At 47.0% G+C, this 27,280-nt stretch overlaps 1 protein-coding gene across 18 annotated transcripts in view; it reads left to right on the top strand.

Moving 5' to 3' along the window:
• The window catches only part of SEPTIN6 (septin 6), a 62,599-nt gene that overhangs the window by 23,094 nt on the left and 12,225 nt on the right, over nt 1-27,280 (top strand). For all 18 annotated transcript variants that reach the window (XM_070503191.1, XM_070503194.1, XM_070503197.1 and 15 more), the window contains 5 exons: nt 9,886-10,072; nt 13,348-13,509; nt 19,700-19,796; nt 23,237-23,405; nt 26,257-26,389. In XM_070503191.1, the coding sequence (XP_070359292.1) occupies nt 9,886-10,072; nt 13,348-13,509; nt 19,700-19,796; nt 23,237-23,405; nt 26,257-26,389 (748 nt within the window). The remainder of the gene's footprint in view (nt 1-9,885; nt 10,073-13,347; nt 13,510-19,699; nt 19,797-23,236; nt 23,406-26,256; nt 26,390-27,280) is intronic.

The raw sequence follows: 27,280 nt of genomic DNA, 5'->3' as shown, positions 1-27,280 counted from the left end.
CGTGGAGGGATTGATAGAATGCGCAGATGTGGAGCCATTGAAAGGTTTTAAGAAGTAGACTGATGTCCGATTGGCCTTTGACGAAGATACTTTGAGATAGTATGGAGGTAGACTGGAGAATGGGAAGACCAATTAGGAGACTATTGGACCAATTAGATCAAGGCCTAGAGGTAAATCAGGTATGGAGCTAGGGAAGAGGAGATAGATTTGATAAACATCGAGTAGGTAGAATCAACAGGACTTGGTAGAGACTTGGTGTGGGGATGTGAAGACAAAAGAATAATCTAGAATGAGGCCCAGATTTCTGGCTTTGGAGAGTGGACAGATGGTGGTGGCATTCAGTAAGAGAGGTAATGTAATAGAACCAACTTTTAGAGGAATCGCCTCTGTTTTGGACATGTTGAGTTTGAGCTGTCTGTGAACCATTGAGAGAGACATGATGACCCTCAGTGGTAGGCAGCTGAATATACAGGGTTAGAGGTCAGGAGAGGTCTGGGCTGGAAATATAGATTTGGGTTATCAAGGTATAGGCGATATGTTCCAACCGTGGACATATGTAAGATTACCCGGGGATGGGAGTTGAGCGAGATGAACAAGGGGCTAAAGACAAAAACCTTGGGATGTGAAGTCGGCAGATGGAGGAAAGACATCCTGAAAAGAGACTGAGCAGGACTAAGCAGAGAGGTAGGAGGAGAGACCATGGGGGTTAGAGAATGTTGTGTGAGTGGAGAGCAGGGTGAGGCTCAGAGATGAGGATGTGATGGGGGCTGGGGCCAGGGAGGGGCTGGGGTCGGGCAGCATCTTCATTTAACTAGAAGTCACATGTTTGTCACACATGCCTGCTTGTCTCAGAAAAGGCCATTCATCATTTTGAGCGGTGTCTGCTCATCCTTTGAGGACTCTCCTACTTCTTAGATCAACTTCCAAATTCTCCTATTTCTCCCTTAAAGTTACTACAGCCATTCTCATTTCCCTATAATGAATAAATATATTGAACCTCTTAATAATGGAACTGGATTCTGCTTTCCATTTGGAATTCTAGATGAAGGACAACTCTGCTTTTTATTCGCTTGCTTATTGTGCTAATCTTGTTTGGTTGAGAATAATTAGACCCTGGGACAGGGGATGTTGGTCACAATATGAGTGCTTCATATCAGCTGCAGATTGCCTGAGATCTCCTCAATTAAATTCCTCCCGAGTCTCAGTAGTGTACATTCAACATATCTACCATTGGAAAATGCCTTGGTAATGGTGGTTTGGGAGGACTGAACTGATATGGCCCCTTAGAGGCTAATCTCCTTCCACTACATTTTTAATGTCTTTGTTGTTTTTCCTGATTATAAATATGATACATACTCATACAAAATCAAATAATACCAACTCAAATAAGTAGAAGTGAAAAGCCTCCCAGAAATTGGGTTGGAGAGCAGGGGTGGAGTAAGCTCTAGGGATCTGTAATAAAAAAGCAGTGTTTTCTCCATACTGACAGGGCCATTTGGGCCTAGATATGTAGTGCAGCTGCCTTGAAATACCATCAGAATGCCCTGCTTTACCCAGGGTGCGTGGGTAAACGGGGAAGAGCAATGACTAAGGCTGTACCCTGGGAAAATCACCATTTAAAAGATGCTGGAGCAAGAAGAACCCAAGAAGGAGACTGAGAAGGACAGGCTAGAAAGGGCCGTGCTTGGGAACGTAGGCTTTGGCCTCAGACAGACCTGGGTTCAAATCCCATCTTGTCTACTTATTAGCCCAGGGATCTTGGACAAGTGTTTTGTGGTGGTCTTAGCCTATCGACAACCAATGTTGTGGCTGAACCAGCCCTTGTGGTTCTTATTGTAATTGCAAGATGCCCTCAGCAATAACCATCAGGAAACCCTGGGGAACAAAAGGTTTATTATTCACAGGTCCTGGAAAGCACATGGCCCGCCTGGGGCCACACAGCAAGGTCATGAGTAGAGAAAAAGAGAGAGCACATGGGCCTGGGGTTCTGCTTTTATTGGGGTTGAGTGTGGTGGCCTAGGGTTTCGCAGGCTCACTCTTTATTGATGAATTTAAAACATAAGAGCTGGAATTCAGAGTGTGGAAGGGAAAAAATCAGGGCCCAAATGGTCAGCTATGGAGATCAATCAAGATTTCTGAAACAAAGGAGCCTGAGGGGAGAATGTGGCCTGGCTCTTTGTCTTTGTGTGGCTGGTAATGGGTTTATTTGAGTTAGCCATCTTTGAAGTGGGTGCCTCCATAACCAAAGCTTAAATCCGGCACTTGCATTAGGAAAAAGAAAAACCAAGTGCCAGGGCTTACACTACAACAAGATACTTGAATTCTCTATGCTTCAGTTTTCTTACCTATAAAGTGGGGATGATGATAATACTAATATCTACCTTGGAGGATTGTGGTGGGGCATACTTGACATATGTGCGCTATGAAATGCTTCAACAGTGCCTGGCACAGAGTAACTAAGGAACAGAAGATATTGTTATGATCATGACTTTTATTGTTAGAAGAAATTCAAGGGAGTGTTGTCTCATGTAGCATATGGGAGGAAATGATAAATGGTGTCCAGGAAGATAAGAACTGAAAAATATCCATTGGGCTTGGCAACATGAAAGTCACTAATAATGCACTTAGGAATAATAATTCCAGGGAAATTGTAGGTGGAAGCTGGACTGCCATGAGGGAATCGGAGGTAAGTAAAGGCATCGGAATAGCAAAAAGAGCAATAGAACAGAAAAGTGAGCTCAAGATAAAATTCATATTTATATGGGAATTTAGCATTTGTAAGTCGGTGAGGGAAAGAATGAACTATTCAAGAAAATGTGCTGGGAAAATAGGCCATCCATTAGGAAAAAATAAAATGAGACCCTCCCACACGAACATCATTCACAAAAATAGATTCCAGTTGGATTAAAAACAAATTCTAAAAATATAAAGAGAAAATATATGAGAATATTTTTATAACTTGGGGGGCAGAGAAGCCTTTTGTAGTCATGACACAAAATCCAAAAGTCATAGAAGAAAACACAGATTTAAATTCATTAAAATAAAAAAAAGCTTTGTATATTGAAAGATACCATAAACAAAAGTAAAAACAAACTACAGATGGGGGAAAATATTTGTAACCTATATAACAGACAAAGGATTTCTCTAAAATGTAAAAAGAGCTCCTACAATTGAATGAGAAATAGACAGGTAATTGACAGAAGGGGAAATAGGAATGGCCAAGCAATATATGAAATGATGCGCATTCAACTTCACCAGTGATTAGGGAAATGCAAAATGAAACAATGAAATATATTTTCATCCATCAGATTTGTAAAAATAAAAGATGAAAATATAACATCCACTAAGACCAGGTAATTTCATTCATGTCGCTGGGAGTGTAAATTGATAAGAGATTTTTTAGAGGGCGAATTTGGTGGTATCTATTAAAATTGAAAATGTGGATACCTTAGGATCCGGTGGTTCCACTTTTAGGTATACCGCCTAGAGAAACAATTGCATATGTTCATGAAAAGCATATGGAAGGGATGTTCATTGCAACTTTGGTTATGGAATAAAAAAAATTTTTAAACAGCCTAAATTTCTACCAACAGAGCAACTAAATGAGCTGTAGTACAGCCATACAATGGAATTGCATTTGGCAGTGTAAGAGAACGAGGCAGAGCTGTATGGGTTCACAAGGACATGTTGTTAAGTGAGAAAAAGAAGCTGTGGAGTGATCCACAGATCATGATGCCATCTCTGTAAATCTGCCCCTTCCCAATAAAACAATAAACATTTCTCCCCCTCTCTCGTTATTTGTATAAATGCACAGAAAAGGTCTGCAGCGAAAATCAGCAAACTGAAAATTCTAGTTCTTTCTGAGGAGGGGAGAATAAGTACATCTATTACTGGCATAATTAAAACTAAATTTTAAAAGAATGATGTTTTTAAAAAGGAAGCAGATAAAGTGGGTGTAGACTACTGACTTGAGAAGCTTTTCTGAGCTGGAAAAGAGAGAAAGCAGTGTCCAGAGGGAGGCAAGGAGGTCATGGGTGACGTTTTTGAAGAAGGGGGAGATGATGGGGGCTTGAACAGGAATAGAAGCTTCGAGGATAGAGAGGAGGGGGCAGATGTCCGAGAAACAAAATCCACAAGTGATAGTAACCAGATTGACGTGGGGGATCTAGTCAAGTTTATAAATACTAAACGTCTGCTGTGTGCCAGGTACAGCTGAAGTGCCAGGGATACTAAGAAATAAGGCACAGTCTTTAGTTAAGGAGCTTGCAGTTTAGTGGAGGGGACAAATCCGTTTACAAATTCTAGGTAGTGCGGTAAGTACAATAACAGAGGCATGTGGAGGGGGACTGTGGGAACAGGAAGGGTAGCAATCGGTCGAGCCTGGTGGTGGGAGTGTAGGGTGGAGGTTATTGAAAGGGGAGAGGAGGTGATCAGGGACAGCTGTGCTAAGGCTTGAAGTCTTGTAGGACGAGTAAAAGTTAGCCAGCTGGCGTATAGTGGGTATTCAGTACACATTTGTTGAATGAATGAATGAATGAATGACATATACATTGATGGGAAAAATAAAATAAAGAAAATACCTCTAAGTTCTCATTCAAAACCAAAAGTATCCATTGCATGTGTTAACTACGATGCTTGTGAGGGTAGAAAAGAGTCTACAGTGTGTTGAGGAGTGAATGAGAAGTAAAAAATAAGTAGATAAATGAGTTGATTATTCTTTCAACAAAATCTCCATCCAGCCATTAAATATTTATTGAGCACCTATTACATGCCAGGCCCTGTGGTAGGTGCCGAAGACAAACTTGATTGCTAAGGGAAGAAAAGACATAGGGTAGTAGTTGGGGAGAAATGTGTGGTTGAGGAAGATTGGGTTGAGGAAAGCTCTCTTTTTTGAGACGAGGGAAGACTTATGCATGCTTGCAGGTTAAGGGGAAGGAGTCTGCAGGAGGTGAGGAGCTGATAGAAGAGAGAGATTCTCAAAGAGCCTGAAAGGAATGAGATCAAGTGCCCAAGGGGCGATGGGCCTTGAACAGGATGAGGGACCCATCATCCTCAGAGACTAGAGGGAAACAGAAGGGTTGATTCATTTTTAGAGGAGAGGGAGTGAGGCGGGAAGTTGGCGTGGTTGTGTTCAACTACAGTGTCTGTGGCCAGTCCTTGTCTTGAGAACCCTGACTAATATATCAGGGAATAGATATTTTATTATCTGTTATAACTCTGTGGTTTCCTTGTCTCTAAATAGAAAGATAGAACAGTCTTTGTAGGATGAAAAAATATATGGTTCATAAGTCCATGCCAGCAATATAAGAAAAAAATATTACTAATTAGTTTATTAATTGACTGATTAATAATTACAAGCTTAATGTGTGCTTGTGGGTTTCCAGCAAGAGAGCCTCTGATGGCTGTGTTTGCACAGAGGACTGGCGCATGGGAGACGAAGGAGACTAGGATGACCTCCAGGGGTCCAGGAAGTGTGATAGGAAGACGGTGATAACTGAGGTGGTGGGAGTGAGTGAGACCGCTCAGGGATAATGCACCTGTAATGTGTAGGATGACAACAGAAGATGGTCCAGGATGGAACCTCAGAGCCCAGCCAAGAATTTAAGGTAAGGCAAATGAGAAGGAAGAGTTATAGAGGTAGGAGATATTGGTGGCAGTGAAGCCAAAGGACAGTGTTTCAAGAAGGGACTGGTCAGCATGATCAAGAGAGATGACAATTGAAAAGTGTTTACTGAGACGTAAAATAATTATTTTTCTTTATTATGGCTGTTTAGGAAACCCAAAGTAATCAACTGGAAAACAATTTTAATGAATAATCCTTTGGGGGCTGGCCCTGTTGCCGAGTGGTTAAGTTCACCCACTCTGCTTCGGCGGCCCAGCGAGTCGCTGGTTCGGATCCTGGGCGCGGACATGGCACTGCTCATCAGGCCATGCTGAGGTGGCACCCACATGCCACAACCAGAGGCACTCTCAACTAGAATATACAACTCTGTACTGGGGGGCTTTGGGGGGAAGAATAAGAAGATTGGCAACAGATGTTAGCTCAGGTGCCAGTCTTTAAGGAAAAAAAATATTTCGGTAAAGTGGCCAGTTTCAAAATAAACATGCAGAGAGCCATAGACTTCTTATCAACCAACAAGAACCAATTAGAAAACGGTATGGAACAGAGGACGCTATTCACAGTGAAAACCCCTTTATACCTTGCCCGCAAGACCCTGCGTGATCTGTCCCCTGCTACCTCACTTGCTTCATCTCTTATTCTTGTTTTTATTGAGGTGAAATTCATGTAACATAAAATTAACTATTTTAAAGTGAACAATTCGGTGGCATTGAATACATTCACAATGTTGTGTGAACACCCGCTCTGTCTAGTTCCAAAACACTCTTATCACCCCAGAAGGAAACACATTAAATAGTAACTTCCAATTCCCCACTCCCTTCCGCCCCTGGTAACCACTATTCTATATTCTTTCTCTATGACTTGACTATTCTAGGTACCTCATATAAGTGGGATCATACAATATTTATCCTTTCGTGTTTGGCTTCACTTATGGTGTTTTCAAAGTTCATCCATGTGGCAGCAAGTATCCAACTTTTCTTCCTTTTAATGACTGAGTAATATTCCACCTTTTGTTTATCCAGTCTCCGGTTGTCGGACATTTGGGTTGTTTCCAAATTTGGCAATTGTGGCTAGTTTATTGTTCTTCCTTCATTCACCAACTCCCAGCTCCCTTGCCTTCCTCCTAGTGCTCAAACTTGTCAAGCTCATTTCTGCCTCAGGACCATTACACTTGTTATTCCTCTGTCTGGAATTCTCTTCCCCCAGATTCTCCATGACTCTCATTCTTATCCTTGCAGCTCAAATGTCACATCCTCCGAGAAGCCTTCCCTCCCTGATCACTGTATTTAAAGTAGCTGAACTCTCAGTCACTTTTTATCCCATTATCCTATTTGATTGTCTTCATAGTATGTATCACTATCTGAAATGAATAGGAGGTAGTGTGTAGACCAGGGGTTGTATGCGCCTTTGGCCCCCTTAGCAATCTAGTGAGGCCTATGGGCTCATTCTCAGAATAAAATTTTTAAATGCCTAAAATACACCAATTATACTAAAAATACAGTTACAGAAATATTTTAAAATTGCTATTTAGCAATCCATGTCCTTCTCTATTAATTCCTAAAATAGTAATATTTATATGCAGGTGTAATAACTATCAAAATTTAGAAGTTGTGACAAGTAAATGATATTTTGAGATATTTGCAACAACTGTAATAGGAAATTACAAAAATATTGGTGATTTCTGTTGGTTGTGAAAGCACAGGTACTGATAAAATTCCTGTAGATTGTTACCTATGTTCGTACCTGAAGAAACTGCTAAACCTCAGTTCAAGCTTAGTGAAAAAGATGTGGCTTTTTTATATCCAAGTTCATGCGTCCTATGAGTTCTATCCATAGACCCCCTGGAGGTCCGTGGACCCCAGGTTAGGAACTCCTGCTCTGAAAAGTAAAAGATAAACAGTAGTGATGAGGAACAGGAGAGTATGCTGGAACTGGGTTTTGTAGGAGATTTAAGAGATCATAGCAAGCCAGGGAATAATGAGCTAAGAAGAAAGTTGTCCTCTCTACCCCTCCATGGAACTCGGGTGTGAGAGATGTAGAAATTCCCAGTTGAGAAGGATATGAGGGAGAGTCAGATATCACTTAGAGGAAGGAGGCATTTTGTGAGAAGGTTGACTATAGGAGTAAGGGCTTTTGCTTATCGTGGACTGGAATCCAGCGAATGCAACAGAGTGTGGTGGAGGAGATGGCCACCGTGGGAAGATGAGCCATTGGGAGTGGGGGTGAAACTCTTACTGTATTCCAGATACCGTACTGGATACTGAGGACACAAAGATGAATAAGACAAAGATGACTCACCCATTTAGGATTAGTCTACATGAAATCCTGTTGGTTGATTGGCTGGTTTGGCTGGTCTGATCCATGCACCTCTTCAGAGACCCTAAGAGCCAAAGGCAGCAGCAGAAAGATAGGCCCAGGGTATCACTAGAGATTCAGGGGGCAACAAAAAGCTAAAAATGTCCTCTTCTCTTTCCTCCTTTGATTTCTTTTGCAGAATGAAAAATAAAGTAAAAAAGGTTGGGGCCGGCCTGGTGGTGTAGTAGTTCAGTTTGCACACTCTGCTTCAGTGGCCCAGGGTTTAAGGGTTTTGATCCCAGGTGTGGACCTACATACCTCTCATTAAGCCATGCTGTGGCAGCATCCCACATACAAAAATAGAGGAAGATTGGCACAGATGTTAGCTCAGGGCCAATCTTCCTCACCAAAAAAAAAAAGTTAAGTAATGGAGAAAAAAATGAAGCAGTGCCTTGATTAGATAATTCAAATGAGCCAATCATCCAAAAATTAATTAGATTAACCTAAGAGATGCATCCTCCTCCCTCACTCCTAATTCTTCAGGAACCTTCTAAGGATCTCTGCAACCAAGAGATTATTTAATGCTATTACCCTTCAGAACAATATTTGGCTCAGAGGGATCAAAGAAAGAAAGAAAGGACCGTATTTTTGGATTTTTCTCTGGGGTTGCAGAGATACCCTGCACCTGGATCTCTCCTCTGTATGTAGGTCTCAGAATATAGGATTCTGTGATTCATTTTTTAAAAGCTATTTTCCCTTCTCTACTAGGGGGATCTTTCAAAAAGGCCTAAGTTGGGGGCTGCTGCAGGTGGGAGGCAGTGGCTGGGCCCTGCTCCTCTTTTGATCATCTTCCCTTCTGGCAGTGGTATCTGCAAACTCACGGCCCCTGGGCCAGATAATAAACCTCTTCTAGCTTGAAGGGAGGAAGCCCCGGATGGAGAGGCAGCGAACAGACAAGGAGATGAGAACAGAGGCACGGCTGAAGCTAAACTGACCTAGTTAGAGCAGAAAGAAGCTGCAGGGGCGGCAAGAATGGCCGAGAAGAGAAGTTTCCCAGGACAGGGAGGAGCAGAGGACTGACTCTTGTTTAAGACGCCCTAGCAAGACTTGGGGCTGCAGAGGAGAGCTGGGCGTGGAGACTCAGAGAGCTGCGCTGCATGTGTACATGTGTACATGGACGGTGTAGGGGGAGTATCTTTACCAAATTTTGCCTGAATACTTAGATTTTAAAGTCACAACCTTGGAGGAAATGAGAACAGGAAAAATACCTGGACTTTGGAGGAGCCAAGTGAGGAGCGCCGTTGAGCCCAGCAAGACTGAGCAGAACCCAGTGTTCTGACGAGATTCCCCAGCAGTGGGTCAAGAAGTCTTGGCCACCACTGGGTCCCTGGCTCCCATCCTAGGCACTGGGGGGAGACACAGGAAGCAAAAAGACATGGGCCCGGCCTGGAGGACAATCAGCCCGTGCACAGGTGCTGCCAGTGGGCTCCACACTGTATCGGGGCCCCAGGGGGAATAGAGAAGTGCCATTCACAGACCGTGCCCTGCAGAAGGATGCAGTTTATTTGAGGGAACACCAGTCCTTGTGAAGTGACAGTAAGCGATCCAATAGCATAATTCTTTTTTATGCTCCTGGGTCATAGAAAGGATTTCTGGCATAATTGGGGAAGGCCATATGGAGGAGGTAGGCATTCAACTGGGCCCTGAGGTCTGGGAGGGCAGGATTGGGATGAGAAGAGAGAAATGGACATCCCAGAGTGAAGGCGCACTGATGGGCATAAGTTTGGCTCATGTGGGGACCAAGGAGGTGGCCAGCCTGACAAGATTGGAGACCCACTGAGGGGAGATGGAGAAATCCAGCTGGATGGGGCAGAGTCAGATTACTGAGGGCATTTTAAACTTCTAAAAGGGACTGTATCAAAATCCCAGTTTTTGAAATGCTCTGGCCATTTCCACACTCTCCCGTTTAGCTACAAGCCCATCATGGAATTCATTGATGCCCAGTTCGAGGCCTACCTGCAGGAGGAGCTGAAGATCCGCAGGGTACTGCACACCTACCACGACTCCCGCATCCACGCCTGCTTGTATTTCATCGCCCCCACGGGTCATTCACTGAAGTCTCTGGACCTAGTGACGATGAAGAAGCTGGACAGTAAGGTACAGAGGCAAGGGGGAGAGCGGGCGGGAGGCTGGGCAAGCTGGACGCACTCTTTCTGGTCTCTTGTGCAAAGGAGATGTCAGATTCCAGGAGAGCATTTGGGGCATCCTCATCCTCTCCTTCATTCCTTGGCCCTCCATAAGGATGGTGTTGTTGATCCAACACCTGCGTCAAACGTTTTGTTTTTCCAGCACCGGGCAAGGTTTTGCCCTGAGCTGTCTTTCTGCCCTGCTCCGTCTTGGGAATAAGGGTGGATGCAATCAGGGTGGCTGTTCAGGTCTAGGCGCTCAGGCCTTGGCAATGGAAAGGTGTCTTTTCTTTGTTCGAATATTAACTGCTAGAATCAGGTGTGTAAACTTGACTTTGAAAGTTATTATTCTTATTATCAATAATAATTTTATGTGTGTATGTGTGAGGAAGATTGGCCTGAGCTAACATCTGTGCCCATCTTCTTTTTTGTATATGGGATGCTGCTACAGCATGGCTTGACTAGCAGTGCTAGGTCCGTGCTCAGCATCTGAACCTTCGAACCCCGGGCCACCAAAGCAGAGTGCATGAACTTAACCACTATGCCACTGGGCTGACCCTAATATCAATGATAAATTTATTTTTAAGATTAGCACCTGAGCTAACATCTGTTGCCAATCTTCTCTTTTTTTTCTTCTTTTCCCCAAAGCCCCAAAATATACATAGTTGTATATTTTAGTTGTAGGTCCTTCTAGTTGTGGTATGTGGGACGCCTCCTCACATGGCCTGATGAGTAGTGCCATGTCCGCACCCAGGATCCGAACCCGTGAAACCCTGGGCTGCTGAAGAGGATCGCACAAACTTAACCACTTGGCCACAGGGCTGGCCCCAATAATAATTTTTGTAATAGCAGCTAACATTTGTTAAACTCTCACTATATGCCATCACTGTGCTAAACACTTCATGGAGTATCTCATTGAATCCTCACAGCAACCCCATAAGGCAAACACTATCATTATCTCCCATGTTACAGAACAGAAAACTGAGGCTCTGAGTGGTTAAGTGATTTGCCCGTTGTCATATAGCTAGCTACTGGCAGAGCCTAGATTCAAGCTCAGATCTGTGGCACCATGTTATATTGCCTCCATGTCCAAGAAAGACGCCTGTGGGAATCAGGCATGTCCTGCTTTAAAAGAAACTGAAAAATCCAAGTCCCACACCAGATATAAATTTGATAATGATTCTTCATGTTAAAGGATTATTTGCTGTACAAAAGAATAGACCACAGAATTCTTTAAAAAGCCCAATTACTGAGCCAGCCCTGATGACCTAGCGGTTAAAGTTCAGCACCCTCCACTTCGGTGGCCCCGGTTCAGTTCCCAGGTATGGAACCACACCAGTCGTCTGTCAGTAGCCGTGCTGTGGCAGTGGCCCACGTAGAAGAACCAGAAGAACTTAGAACTATACACAGCTATGTACTGGGACTTTGTGGGGGGCGGGGGGAAGGAAGAAAAAGGGAGGAAGATTGGCAACAGATGTTAGCTTAGGACAAATCTTCCCCTTCAAAAAAAAAAAAAAAAAAGCCCAATTATTAGTACATTTTTTCCCCTAACATTTTGTATGTGTCTGGCACTATGATGAGTCCTTTCTATGCATTATTTTGTTTCATCCTTCCAATAATGCAGTGTGGTGGATACTTTCATTGTTACCATTTTACACATGAGGAAACTGAGGTGCAGGCAAGTAGCTTGCTCAAGGTCAGACCACTTGTAATGGATCTGGGATTTGGACTGAGCTCTTTGACTCCAACGTAGTTTACTTTACAAAAATCTAATTTATATGCAGTTATTTAGCAGCACATCCACTATAAAAACCGAATTTCAGCTATAGTCAAAATAGAAGGAATTTTTCATTTTTTGCAGCCCATGAGTAACGGCTGTTCTGGAAATGTTGCTGAGCCCTGCATGCCCTGTATAGGGCGGCAGAGAGCCGTGTGGCTGGCGGCCTGGTAGGCGGGTTGAGTGAGGCACGCAGGCTTTGGCATATGTTTATAGTGTGCCAGTGGTAGGTACGTGGTGAAAAGCGACAAGGAGAATGGCCTCTGCCTGCTGCTCCACCTTGGCAAGGGCTTTGACCCCCACCCCCCACAGACTTGAAGAGAGGTGACTCCAAGGTCCAGCCTTCATCTTTCTTTGACCTAGCACCTGAAGCTGAGAGGGCAGCCTTTAGAGGCACTCTTAAGGCAAAGCACGAAGGAGGTAGAATCTGTCTTCCAAGCCTGGAGCTCCTTTCAGGGCCCGAGCACCATCCACGCCACCCCGTTGCAGTCTGCTGGCAGGAGCAACTGTGCTCTCTGCATGAACCCGAGCTTAGGTGTGCTCTGTCTCACTAAGCCCGTGCATTTCAAGTTTCTTTACCTTCTGGCAGTAAAAGCTTTGTCCCTTCTTGGAGGAATTTCAAGGATCAGGGTTCAGGTGGGGTTGAACTTTGGAGTGGCATTAGGCCTTTCTCCTGCTGGCTGAAATTGGACATTTATGGCTACTTTCTTTACGCAGAAATTCATCATGAGACTCAGGCAGTATAACTCTTTCTGCATAAGTCTCAGATCAAGTTGGTAACTGAGAGGGTCTTCTTTGCCTAACTGGTTGGTTCATCAGTGTTTGCTGCCAGAAAGGGGACCAGGTGTGCATCTTCACCGAGCTCTGCCCTGCCTCCCCTCCCTCCATCGCCCATGTGGGTCCCTCTCACACTGGCTGGGGCGAGCCAGCACTGGATGGGTTGGGACAGTTTACTGTTAGAAAGGGGTGGCCACTTCTCCCCTTGTCAACCAAAGATTCCCAACTGTCATCTTTCCCCTTCGAATCACCCAAGCAGTGACCTTGATATTCAGATATCACACAGCTCATCAATTTGGGTCTGAGCTGGTAGACAGCTCATGGTTAAGACTATGGACTTAGGAATAAGGCCAAACTTGGATCCCGTTCTGCTGCTTACCTGATCTGTGGCCTTGGACAAGTTACTTAACCTCTTTGTGCCCCAATTTCTCATTGGTAAAACAGTGGCAATAATACCTCCTGGGAGGGTTGTTGTCGGAATTAATTGTGTTAATCCATGTAAAGCACTTAGTTCAGTGCCTAGCACATAGTAAGCACTCATTGTTTATTATATTGTTACTTGGCCCCAGGGGTGGCCAGTCCTAGATCACTGGGTCGAGCTGCTCCCTCTGGCAGCTGGTGGAAGTCCTGGGTCATGCCGTTGTCAGTTGCAGATTACCAACAATGATCCCACTTTGCTCTTCCCTTGCCAGGTGAACATCATCCCTATCATTGCCAAATCCGATGCCATTTCGAAGAGCGAGCTAACAAAGTTTAAAATCAAAATCACCAGCGAGCTTGTCAGCAATGGGGTCCAGATCTACCAGTTCCCTACAGATGATGAGTCGGTGGCAGAGATCAACGGAACCATGAACGTGAGTGGGAGCACAGGGTTCAACTTTCTGACCATCTTAGTGTTGTCAACTCTTGGTTATCTGAGTCTCATCTACTTGTGAGAAAGAATCCAGAACCAAAACAGCTCCTCTCTCCTAGCGGTGGCTGCTCCAAAGCCTCGGAGGTACAGAGATGGATAGCCCGAGACTGAGGGAAGGAAAGGCTGACTCCGGAAGAGTCTGGAGCAGGGGATCCAGACCTCTCCTTCCACTCTTGTCTTTGATGCTGCTCTGCTCTGGGCCAGGCAGCCCCAAGGAACTGCTGGAGAGGCAAACAGTCTTTGTCTCTGACCAAAACAATGCTGTGACATTTACAGAGAACAAGCTGCCTGGCTTCGGAGACTCAAGGATAATCTGTACTCAGATAATCAAGCTCTCTGCCCCTGGGAAGAGAAATGACATATAGCCTCCAATTTTTCTGGTGATTAGAGAAACATTATTTTTATGTTTCAGGGTTATGCTTTGCTTTATTAAGTGTGAATGAATCAAAAGAAAAAAAAGAAAACCAACTTGCCATCTTTCCTTTCCTCCCCCACATTCCCCAACTAGAGAAATGAGTAATGGAGAAGGCAGAGAGTCAAACAACTCCTCATGCTTCTTTACAATGTGTTGATGCTGTTGCTGTGAAATCTTCAATGTTGTGATTTCAAGGAGACAGCTAATAGCTTTCAGAAAGCCTCTGCTTTGGGAACAGATTTCTTTTTTTCTATTGAGAGACATCAGTTTTTCCTAATGACATAATGCCTGGGTATAGCCAAATTCAGGAAAGCCTTGTAATAAAAGCCATTTTTAGAAACCTTTCCTGCTGTCGCTGCCCCCTAAGTTATCATTATAGCATCAGCTGCCACCTCGTATGAATTGGCCAACAAATTCGCATAGCGGGGCAGCAAGTCATCGTCTCGCCTGACTTCCTGCCCATCAGACACCCGAGATCTGTTTGTTATTAGAAGCCCCTCATCATCTTTGACAAATCTGGCCCAGGAGTAAGGCTGTGTGGGTTGTGGTAGGTGGAGTTATATCCTCTTTGACTCGTTGTAAGCATGAAAACAAAAAAGATTCTTGCTTATCCTCTCAAGCAGGTAGGGCGTTTTGATGGAAACCAGGCTTAGTCATGAGGAGAAAACCTGAAAGGGTGCCCAGCCTGCAGAAGAAGGGGAGCTGAGAGAGAAGTGATGTCTGGTATCACTGGTACTCATGTCTGGAAGCGCCTCGTCACCTCAGAACATTGGGCCCCATAGATCCCTTCCCAGCTCAATTCCCTAAGTCACCAGGCAGCCTCCAGGCTTGCGGTTTGCTTTGCTAAGAGTAAAGAGGGGCTTAGAGTCCTCAGCAATCCCAGATATCAGACAAAACTACCTCTCACTACCTTGTGGATCAAGAGTGACAATCACCCTGGCCTCCTGCTTGAGCCTAGGGCAGGCTCAGCCTCAAGCCTGGAAACTTCCTGTGCTATAATAAAGCAGCAGTTCTCAGCCACACTGATTTGGCTGTGAAGGGGTTCTTGGTCCTTTCTTACAACAGTCCAAAGTTTGCCAGTGTTTCACTTGGAAAAACTACATTTGAGTGGATTCAGGGTTTGCCCTGTAATAACGTCACTCAGCACTCACTCTCTGGCATTCCACCATGCTTTTCTGAGTGGGAAAGAGGGAGGTGGCCTCAGCTAGTGTGCCTGGAATTGGGTGTGCCCAGGGGAGGGGGGCATGCATGTGAATGCTGTGTGTTACGCATTGTTTTGGGGGAAATGTAGGGATTCGCTGCTATAAAATACACACACAGGATTGCTTAGCCTGCCTGCCACCAGAACAACTGTGTCGAAAGTCCCCAGAGTTTCCAGACAAGCTGTGGTGCATGAAGCTGCATCATCAGAGACCCAGGCTTGCGTGGTAGGAGGAATGGGTGCTGGCCTTTCAATTCTGAATTTGACTCCAGCCCCACAGCCTCAGCCACCTCAGCCGATTGTCATGGGAACTGGATTGGAAGAGGTGGAAGAAGCCTCTTGCCTAAGTGGAGGAGACCATACTGCCATCCTGCTGCCCCCCACTAGTGATTTTCATGGCAGAAAATGAGAGTGATGAGGTCTCAGTCTCCTCCTTGCCTTATGGCTGCCTCTGAGAAAACTTATTTCAGATTGAGGGCGCAGGAGGAGGGAGTGAGAGGTCTTGTTGCACGCTACTTCCACCCCATGCTCTGACAGCTCTCAAGGTTGTAGACTTGAATACTAAAACTGCTGTTCTTCAAATTGAATGTTGTTATTGGAATGGCTCAAACCATGACCAGGAACCAGGGCATAGGCCCAGTTACTCGACTCAGCTCAGTTGGTTGGCCATCTGCGAGGTCTTGGGTTTGGCTCCCACAAAGGCATTTGGGCCCAGTGAGAGCACACGGTGACCAGGAGGGTCACAAGAAGACCCACAGGCACAAGCCTGTCCCTTCTCCCGAGGGGGCAGTGCCATTTCCATTGTTTGCACATCCTTTTGCGGGAATCACCAAAGGCCGGCCTGAGAGAGGATCAGGTGATGCTCTTGCTCAGTGTCCAGTAGGAGCCTGAAATGGGAGGAAGCCTCGCCCCGTCAGGATGTTGTCAGAGGAGGAGTAGAGTCCTGACAGCCTCTGTTTTGCCGGGCTGAAGGGAGGTGTCGTCTAACCTCCCCAGTATAATGGATGTAGTGGGACCAGAATAGAATAATTCACGCCAGTTGGATTATCAAACACTTTAAAATGTACCAAGAGGAATTTAAGGCGCACACAAGACCATAAAGGTAGTGAATCTGGGAACAAACTCCCAAGAGGAAGCTTGAGATTATCTCTTGCTGGAGTTTTCTGAGACTGGGACATCTGACATCTGAGGGCACCTCATCAGAGCTCTCCTGGCTGAGAGCTACACGGACTCCCCTTAGGGGCCTGTCTGTGTTTCAGCAGCAGCACTGTCCTGCATCCATCAGAGTCTCCTCCCTGGGCCCACATGTACAATTGTCACCCCTGGGAGTGTGGCTGGAGGGTTTGCCTTCTCCCTGCTCTGCTCGACACCCTTCTGCTTGTCATAGCCATCAGTCTCCCAAGAGCAGCAGAAAGAGGGCCAGAGCCTGGCCCCATGATTTCCTGCCCTTCATGGTTGGCTGGCTTCCAGCAGATGCCATTTACCCAGGAGGCAGAGCACAGGCTGCCCCGGGGGGCTGGGGGAGGCTGGCAGCCACAGCGCTGTGTCCTCCCTGCTCCCTAGGAAGATTTGGACATGGAGTTAGGGACCTGGGTGACTTGTTTAACCTTTCTGTATGTCAATTCCTCCAAAGCACGAATGGGGTTTATAATAACCGCCCTTTAAGGCTGTTGTGAGAATCAAATGCAGTCTGTCGGGGAGCACTTGGAAATGTTATCCTTGCATATACTTATCAGAACAGACTTTGATGCCAGTTGCAAAGGAGTGCACTGTGGGAGGTCCCGGGAGCCCTCTGAAGCTGGCTTGGCAGGGGCTGTGTGTTTTAGAGCGGGGAGGGATAAAATGACAACAGTTTAAGGAAGAGGGGAAGCAAGTGACCCTGTCATTCTAACTAACACCGTCTTTTGGAGATAAAAATAACAGACTCATGGGAATACTGACATTTTTTATGCCTTTATTCTCTTCTTGGGTTTTTTTCTCCTCTCCTCTTGAGCCTAGAGAAGTACTTCCCACTTCACACACCCTCCTCCTCCATCACTTCCAGCTGGGAGCCCAGGATGCGCGGGAATGATATAACACGCTTTCTCTTTCCCACCTCCTCCCTCGGTCTAGCCCTCTGCCATCACTGCCCCTTGGCTCTTTTGTGTCATGTGGCCAAACTTTGGGATCTCTGTAGGAGGAGCAACATTTTCCCAGAAAGTGTTTGGGGGTGGATTTGAGGCTCCCGACATGTCTTGGGTCCCTGAGTGGGAATGAATTGTGCCCAGATGATCCCCCTACAAAGCCGGCTGGCAGAGGTCAGAGATACTCCAGCCCTTGGGCAGGGTTCTCAGGACTTCAGTGCCCCCTATTGTCCCATGTGGCGCATGCCCAGTGACCCTTTTGATCATTGCCCACTGGAACTGATGAAACATTTCCCACCTCCACCCCTCACTCCCTTCCATATCCGTAATCTCCTGTTTCTCGCTTTCCTATGTCCCTATTTCAGGGACAGTCAGCAGAGGGGGAAGGGGTGGAGGGAATACTTGAGATGATACTCTGAGAGCAGCTGAGGGGGGGCAGGGAGAGCCACTTCAGCTGGGCGGCCAAGCACCTCGGGGGCTTAGCGGACCTCCTAGAGCTGAGCTCCTGATTAAGTCTTGTGTTTTTCCACTCTGAAGAACATTCTTGGGGCGCAGAGCTAGAAGAGAATGGAGAGGAACTGGCTGTGAGATCAGTGTGCAGATTAGACAAACAAAAGACATTTGCTGTGCGTCTCCCAGAATTGAGCTGCCTCTTATAATCCAGCCTTGCACAACCAGTTCACCCCAGGGTGTAGAGTGCTCCCCTCATCTGCTTCTTAGACCCCTAAATGGGAGTGGCACGCCAGCAGGGATGGGCTTTGAAGTCAAAGAGACCTGATTCCATGCCTAGTTCTGCCCTCTTACTACTGTGTGCCTGCTGGCAAGTCACTTGGTCCTTCTGAACCTCAGTGTCCTCGTCTATAACATGAGGATAATGAGAATAGCTATCTCGTAGCATTGCTGTAAAGATTCAGTGAGATCATGCAATGTAGAGCACCTGGTACATAGGACATACAGCTGAACAAATTGCTGCTGCTAATGCCAGTTCTATAGTTTCCAATACTGTTAGTATGACTGCACTTACCTACTCTGTGAAGCCTGCTTGGCTTCCCACAAAGTTAGCTGCGCCCTCCTCTGTGTTCCTCCAGCCCTCGAGCCTCTGTTTTTAGTCTGGGTCTTACTGTATTATCATCATGGGCATGTGTCTCCCCTAGCAGACTGCGCTTTCCAGGGTAGGCCCTGAGCTTCTTCAGCATTGTATTCTTCTTAATGCCTAGCACACAGTGGGAGCTCAGTAAATACTTGTAGAATGGATGAATGAGCAAATGGGTCAAAATATCTGCAATCGAGGTCTGTTTCTCCAAGCAGCCCAGTGGACTTTTACTTGTCCGTGTAAAGTCCTTTTGAGCAAAGCCCCGCCCAGATTGCCTGGTTTATAGACAGTATTTATTCAGTGGTTCCATTCGGCCAGCGCTCACTCAGCACTTACCACCTGGCCAGCTCCCTGCGGAACGGGGCTCTGTGAGCGTTTCCCAGGCCCCACGTGACCAATTGGAAGCAGCTGCCACTTCTCTGACCCACAAAGCCTTCATCGGCCAGGCCTAGCTCCTCATCCCCCCCGCAAGCACCAAGCTCACACCCTGTTTGTACATTGCCTTTCTTTCCTCTCTACTATTCCCATGGCCCTGCCACTGCCGTTCAAGGAGTATTTAGTAAGCACCTACTATGTGTGGGGCACCAGACCATTTGAGCCCTTGGTCATAGTCTGTCTTTTATGATATCGAGTATGTAATTCAGGCTTCCTCCCCAAGACTGTAAGCTCCTAGAGGGTGAGGGAGTGTGTCTGCTGCTTCTTTTGTCCCCCTTACAGCACCTAAAATAGAACCCATCACAGTAGTAGGCAGGTGGGTCAGAACTTTACTTCTGGGCTTGAGAGTTCAGTGTGAGTTCTTGCTCCAGGGGAGGATGAGAACAAGGAGAGCACAGCTCAGTCAGCCGTGTGGTTTCAGTATGTACCCATCCTTGGCGCTCTCACACTCTGGGGAGGGGGAGGGCCAGTGATCCCAGCCCCCTCGGTTCTCTCTATCCACACTTAACCCCCCATCCCACTCACCCACCTTCCAAAGGCTCCTCCCCTCAGCAACTGTGAATACCGACTGGCTAGCTAACCTGTGCATCCGCTTCTTATTCTGCTGAGTTTCTGCCTCTCTTCCCTATGCATTCAGCCAGGTCATTGCTACCTTCTATTGCGAATTTCTGAACAGTAGAAGCTTGGATTGGGCTTCTTATCCCCACATAGCTCGGGAACGTAAGAAATGCCTCTTGATGATGACGACAGTGAGGGACATTGCAGCGTGAGGGTCCGAGGCCCGAGGGCTGAGCAGCAGTTGTATCGTGGGGCACTCAGTGCCTTTCCCTGGAGTTCTGAGCTTTTGTTTGCCTTTGGTTTCAGGCCCACCTGCCGTTTGCTGTCATTGGCAGCACAGAAGAACTGAAGATAGGTAACAAGATGATGAAGGCGCGACAGTATCCTTGGGGCACGGTGCAGGGTGAGTGAATCTCCTGGAGACAAGGAGAAGGGAGCCCCTTCTGTCTGTCTCTTTGCCTGGCTCCAGCCACTGTGTGACCCGTCCCTAACTTGTCCCCAGTCTACTCATTTGGCTTGGGCCGCAAACAGCCACAGACATCGCCAGCAGGCAGACTCTGGCTTCATATCTGGATTCTCTGCCGTGAGTAGGCTCTCTTTTGTCTCTGATGGAGAAAGCATTCCTAAAACCAAACAAACGCACCTGGAGCAAGGCAGGCAGGCGGGTGCTAGAAAGCATGTGTACTTGCCCCAGTGCACCAGGAGACCCACGAGAATGTTCACAGCAGTGGTGTTCATAATAGCAAATAAGTAGAAACAACCCAGACACCATTAAAAATAAATTGGCTGAATTGCAAAATGCTCATATGATGGAATGTTATGCAGCAGTGAAAATGAGTGGACTATAGTTACATCTCCATGAATGCATCTCAGAAACATAATGTTGGGCTAAATAAATCATAGTAGAATACATGCTGTATGATTCCATTTATATGAACCCCAAAAGTAGACAAAACTAAACAAGATATATATTTTTAAAAATTCATATGTAAGTGGTAAAACTATAAAGAAAAACAAAGGAATGATAAACCCAAAAGTCAGTATAGTGTTTAAGTCTCATTGTGGGGAAGGAGGGGTGTGAGATGAGAAAAGGACACAAAGGGACTTCTAAGGTATAGTAATGTTTCACCTGGGGCATGGATACATTGGTATTCTTCTTTTTTTAATTCTTTAACTTGCACATGTACATTTCATGCACTCTTGCATGTATGATTATTTCTCAATGTAAAAAGTGTATTTAAAGATGTACATACACTCAGGAAAGTTCCTTTTGTGGTCTGCCTGACGTGTGTTGTTACCCTCGGTACCATCAGTGCAGTGGCTAAAACAAGGCCTAGGACACTGCCATGGGTGGAGGAGGCGTCTGGTCCTCCGAGTCTCCAGCTGTAAGCGAGGTCTCGGAGCACAGGGTCGCGGTGTGTGAGAGCGCGGCTGTCCACTGTAAACTCAGCCCCACCACTGAGCAAGCAAGTGAAAGCGGGGGTGCGGGGGTGAGCATCACACCCGAAGACCTGCATATCTTAGGGCATGCCAGAGACCTCTGGCCATAGCTGGATTTTTCCATAGGTAGGACAAGACTGTCATCAGAGCTCTGCTAGGTTTTGGTCTTCTCTGCCATTTGGGGCTGGCGATGCTCCACCAGGAACATTTACAAATGCTTTCTGGACCAACAGTCCCACCCTGGGAATGAATTTGTTTTCTCAGAGGCAGGAACCTGAGGTGAAATGAGGAGAAGCCAGCAGACAGGGTTCCAATGACTTCCTCCAATTTAGATCACCCCGCACCTACCCAACAAAGGGATTTTTGAACACTTTTCTTGCAAGTCGCGGTTCACTGTTCTTTTAGAGTGAGGAAGAAGCTGCGGATTGTCTGCACAGCCTGCAGGGGTCTTGGAGTCACTCCTTCCAACTGACCACCAGGGACCACTGCCTGGAGATGGAGAAGGAGATGGTCCTGCGAAGTCACCTGACTGATTTGACTTTTAATATCACCTTCTCTTCTATGACAGCAAGGGCCTTTATCCCAAAGGCAATGGGTCTTTTTTTTTTTTTTTTTTTTGATGAGGGAGATTGTCACTGAGCTAACGTCTGTTGCCAATCTTCCTCTTTTTGCTTGAGAAAGATTAGTCCTGATCTAACATCTGTGCCAATCTTCCTCTGTTTTGTATGTGGGGTGCTGCCACAGCATGGCTTGTTGGGCGGTGTGTAGGTCTGCACCCAGGATCCAAACCTGTAAACCCCGGGCTGCCAAAGCGGAGCATGAGAACTTAACCACTACACCACAGGGCCGGCCCTGGCAATGGGTCTTAAGCAAAGGGGTTATGTGAGCTGATTTGGGCTTTGGAAAGATTACTCTGATGACCACAAGGCAGTCTGCTGCAACTATGCCCCACTCTGTCATCACAGGCCCCCGCCCTGCCCCCACTACCCTCTCACAGACCTTGCAAGACAGAATCTGGGGTGACTGTGCCTGTTCATCATCTCAGACACCACAGTCCCCTCTCCACAGTGGAGCCATGCCTGCAGACACGCGCCAAGGCACTGCTCACAGCCTTGTGTTCCATCCAGAAGTCCATTTTGCTATGGTCCACATCTCTGCCCTTCTGGGCCACTGCCCCAAATGCAGAGTTTTGCTGCACTCTTCAGAGGAGGGGGCCTGCTCACTCAAGCTGGAAAGTGGGGTCCACTTTGTCATTGTCACCATTGCTGCTGTCAGGCCATTATCCACCCTCCAAAAATCTTTGAAGCTTCTACCATCCAGATGGGCCCCACCTGTGGTCCATACCTCTCCTTGTCACTGGGTCTGTTGATGTCCTAATTCTTCCCCCTTATTCTTTGGAAACTTTGGCCCCTGGTCATAGCCTTTGCCTCTCCTCTGCTTAGATTGCCTGGATTTAATAGTTTTGTGTTTTGTTTTGTTTTTTTTAAGATTTTATTTTTTTCTTTTTCTCCCCAAAGCCCCCCGGTACATAGTTGTATGTTCTTCATTGTGGGTCCTTCTAGTTGTGGCATGTGGGACGCTGCCTCAGCGTGGTTTGATGAGCAGTGCCATGTCTGCGCCTAGGATTCGAACCAACCAAACACTGGGCCGCCTGCAGCAGAGCGCGCGAACTTAACCACTCGGCCACGGGGCCAGCCCCTAGATTGCCTGGACTTAAATCCTAACACTGCAACTTACGAGCTGTGTAACCTTGCCTAACCTCCTCAAGACCTTGCAAGGACTATTCCCCTATCTGCCTGATAAATTCCTAGTCTTCTTTCAAGAGATATCTAGGGGTTACCTCTTCGGAGAAGCCTGCACTCTCCCAGGAGGTGTTAGGCCCCCTCTTCTGGGCTTTCATTGCACCTTGTCTATCTACCTCCATTTTGGTAATTTTTGCATGATATTATATTTGTCTATTTGCATCTCTTCTTCCATGAAACCGTAAGCTCCTAAGGGCAAGACTCCATGACTTCGTTTCTAAATTCTCAGTGCCTCATACAATACCAGGAACAGAGGTTCTGCAAATATTTATTGGGTGGATGGCTGAATGTGATGGCCACAGTCCTAAAAGTGGTGCAGAGCAAACATTCCTGGAAGAGTCTGAGTGGCGAATTTGAGTTGAGGTGCTACTGAATGTCTTCGTAGATTTTTTTTTATGGTATTGCAGTTTTCCATTCCTGTCATTCTTGTAACTTTTCATTTGCCTTTTCAGTAGAAAAGTGAATTAGGAGGCAAATTAGCAGGCTCAATATACACAGATTGAAAGGCAATGTGGCTTTTAGACATTTCGCCTCTCATTTTGTCCATTTCTCCTTCTTCTGGCTTTCCTTTCCATATACTTTCCCAACCCCTGCTGTGCAGTTGAAAACGAGGCCCACTGCGACTTTGTGAAGCTGCGGGAGATGCTGATTCGGGTCAACATGGAGGATCTACGGGAGCAGACGCACAGCCGGCACTATGAGCTGTACCGCCGCTGCAAGCTGGAGGAGATGGGCTTCAAGGACACCGACCCCGACAGCAAACCCTTCAGGTACCTCTCCTGTGAGCCCAGCCCAGCTCAGCTCAGCCCACCCAGGAAGTGTGCAAGCCTTGCCCTGGAGAATTCACAGGGGAGGCGAGACACAGGTGCCGAGACCCAGTGCAGCAGAGCTAAGGCCCTTGCCAGTTCCACTTGCCTGTTCCCTCTCTGCCTCTGCACACCTGCCAGGGGAGCTGTGGCAGGGTGGGCTTGGTAAGCACTGGGCCAGGGAGGAGGCCCAGAGGACCAGCAAGACCGATGGTCTCATGGCCAAAAGCACACACATGGCAGCTGCTGTCAGCTGTGCTGGAGGGGAACCCTGAGCTGCCGCCTTGTTCTGCCACGTGGCAATTTATGCGTGTCCTCTGCCTGCCTAGCTTCATCAGGCTCCTGCTACTCTGGTAGGTTTCCAGTCTGTTCCTTACCCTCCTCCCCATTATCAAAATCAGGCGGGACCAGGCAGCAGTCACCGCACAGGTATTGATGAACTTGAGCCTCTTCATTCACTGGCCTTAGTGTTTGCATTCAAGTGCGAGCTTTGTTTTGACCACAGGATGTTAATAATCACTGACATACTTCTCAAGTCAGAATCTAAGGTGCTTTCCGAGAAGAAGAAGGTTTCTGAAAGCAGTTTACTGTGCTGATATGGGCGGTACGCCAGGTATAAGTGTCTGATTTGTATGCCTGAAGTGTGACATAAGCCCACATTTTAAAGCACCATGTGGCGCACTTTGTTGCCGCTCAATCTCCTTTCAGGGAATGTTAGGCTTCGATAAGCAAGTGAGGAGGACGCTTGTGGGCTAAGAAGGCTTTCAAAAGGCCTCTGAGATCCCACAGTTCCTGTTCACAGCAGAAAGCCAGCCTGAGGGCAGAGCATAGCCAGTTCTCTGGGGCTGCCTGGTTCCAGAGGGGCAGACTCGTTTCCCTTCACAGACAGGCAGGGACGGGGCCACTGGAGCTCCTGAGGCTGGAGGAGGGCATGCTTGCCTTTCTGGTAGGCACTCCCTTAGCTTTGTCCTTCCCCTCCGACAGCTTTAATCTGCATCTGTGGAGGAAGAGGTGTGCCTCTACTGTTCATCTAGTCCCCTCCCCTCCTCCTGCTCCATCCCGAAAACCTCCGTTACCTGCGTCTTCACCCTCTGCGCGCCTCTGCTGGCTCCTTTCCATATTGCGTGCAAACATTCTCATCCTAAAGAAACTCTCCCTTAACTGCTCCTCCTCGCCAGCCTATCCCTGTCTAGAAGTTTGGCTCTGACGGGAAGGAGAAAGAGTTGTTGTGTATTTACTGGCTTCTGCCCCCACCACTCCACTGAAACACCTCTGTCCAAGCTCAGCAATCACACACTCAAAGCCAATCGCAGTGTGCCTTCTGAGTCCCATCTTTTTTGATCTCAGCGTTTGATGGTCTTCCCCGCTGCCTGTTCCCTGAAGTTCTCTCTGCCTTTGGCTTTTCTGACACTGGTCTGGCTGGTTTTACTCCTGTCTCTCTCAGTGCTGCTTCTCAGCCTCATTGGCAGACTCATTTCCTTCAGCGTACTCCTTTGAATGTTGATATGCCCCAGGATTCTTTCCTAGGGCCCTGCTCCTTTCCCTCTCTCTTCTCTTCACACTGGTTCTTTCTACTCTCACAGCTCTAATACCACCTAGATGACTCCCAAGCTAAAATCTTACGTTTGACCTCTGACCCCATTGATCCAACTGCATACTGGATACTTGCACTCAGACCTCCCAGAGAGGACGTACCTGAACTCAGGCTGTCTAAAATTTAAGTCATCTTCTTCCTTCTTAAACAGACTCTTTCTCCAGTGTTCCCTGTCACGGTTCATGGTACCGCCATCCACCTGGTTACCCAAGCCAAAAACCAGGCATCATCTTTGACTCCTCCCAAGTCCTGGGAGTTCTGCCTCCCTTAGTATTCTCCCACATTCCCTGTCCCCCATTTCCTTAACATTAAAAGTAAGACCCTGTCATTTCTTACTTGGATTGTTGCAAAGTCTGTCCTTCACGCAACAGCCAGAGTGGCCTTGCTCATTTTCAAATTGGATCAAGTCAGTCCTTCTACTTAGAACCCTGCAGTGGATAAACTCATCTCCCACTACTCCACAGCCTACACGAGACTCTCCAGCCATGTCGGACTGTGCCTGCCTCCCCAGGCATGCCATTCTCTCTTCACACGCGCCTTTCCACCTGCTGCCCTCATCGGAGCACAGTTCCTCCTCTTCACCAGGCCAACTCCTATTTCTCTAAAACTAAGTTCAGGCTGGGGGTACAGAGACTTAGCCCAGGCATCTCCCAGGAGACTGTGAATGCCTTGATGGCAGGCACAGTGGCTGTTGGCTCTAGATGTTGAGTGACTAGCACAGTGTCACTTAGTCCTGTGCCTAGCACATGGTGGAGTCTAATCAAGTGTTTATTGAAATAGTTCATTCATTAATGTGATCAGTTTCAGAGCCAGGAACTGGCAGCACAGTGCAGTGGGAGGACCCAGATTAAGAGACAAGCGATCCAGTTTCTTGTCCCCGCTCTGCCTCTAACTAGCTGTGTGGTCTTGAGCAAGTCACCTCACTTCTCTGGACCTATGGCTTCATCTGTAAAAAGAGGGTATAGAAGCAGATGTCCTAAGCCACTCCCAGTTCCAAATATTTCTCCATTTCACCAGGGCCACCCCATCCCCTTCAAGTAGCCCCATGACCCTGCTGTCACATGCCAAGCCAGCTGCCCACAGCTTTGTGGTTCTGTTTTTGCACCTCTCCCAGAATTGGGGAAGGGAGGATGGGGGAACACAGGGAGCATCATTGGGGCCAGTTTTCATCAAATGGGAGCCATTCTGAAGGCAGGGGAAGTAACCTGACCATGTTCGCAGTTTACAGGAGACGTATGAGGCTAAAAGGAATGAGTTCCTAGGAGAGCTCCAGAAAAAAGAAGAGGAGATGAGACAGATGTTCGTCCAGAGAGTCAAAGAGAAAGAAGCTGAACTCAAAGAGGCAGAGAAAGAGGTAAGAGAGGGGGGCTTCTGGGCTGGAGTCTTGCAGCCTCCAGGCAGGAATGGGCACCGCATGTGAAGCCCTGCCTTGGCTGGCACAGAGGGCTTCCAGATCTGTGACTTCTTGATCCCTCATTCCTCAATGCCAGGATGTTTTCTCTTTCTGTTACTTAATTCTCTGGAGCTGCGCTGTCCCCTTTGGTAGCCACTAGCTCATGTGACTATTTAAATTTAAATTAATTAAATTTAAATAAGATTTAAAACTCAGTTCCTCAGTTGCATCAGCCACATTTCAAATACTCAATCCTCGTGTGACTAGTGGCTATCGGACACTGTGCCTATTGGACAGCACAGATATAGAACATTTCCATCGCCAAAGAAATTTCTATTGGCAGTGCTGCTCAAAAGTCAAGACCTGACACAGCCCCTCGAGGTCAGGTGCAGGCTGATTCTTTTCCGTCTTCGTGGGAGTTCGGAGCTCAGTAGGGACAGTTGATCACTTTCTTGGCTGTCCTGCCCCATCCTCCCTTCTGTGATGGCCACGGGGAAAGATGGTCCCAGACAGTCTTGGGGACCTTGCTGAAACCTAAGCCAGTGACAGCTGGAGCATTTCTCCATTCACTTGGATATTCTGTTCCATTTCATTTTATCCTTAAAGAAACAGCTGTGTGGCTCTAGCAAGTTTTTAAACTAAGGTTTGATGGTCTGTCTGGGGTTTTCATTACTTGAGCCATGTCTCATCAAGTGCAGTTGGTCCTCTAACCATCGCCTTGGCTCCCGGGTACCCCTACCAGTTTGCTCACTGCTGCCCAATTAAGTGGCCTCAGCTACAGTTTGGTCACGTCAACAACTGCTTCACCTCTCTAGGCCTTGAAACCCATAAGAAGGGAAGCACTTCATTTCC

Source organism: Equus asinus, chromosome X (assembly GCF_041296235.1).
Source record: "Equus asinus isolate D_3611 breed Donkey chromosome X, EquAss-T2T_v2, whole genome shotgun sequence".
NCBI lineage: Eukaryota > Metazoa > Chordata > Mammalia > Perissodactyla > Equidae > Equus > Equus asinus.
The sequence above is the reverse complement of the archived record's forward strand: the minus strand, read 5'-3'. Positions and strand labels throughout refer to the sequence as shown.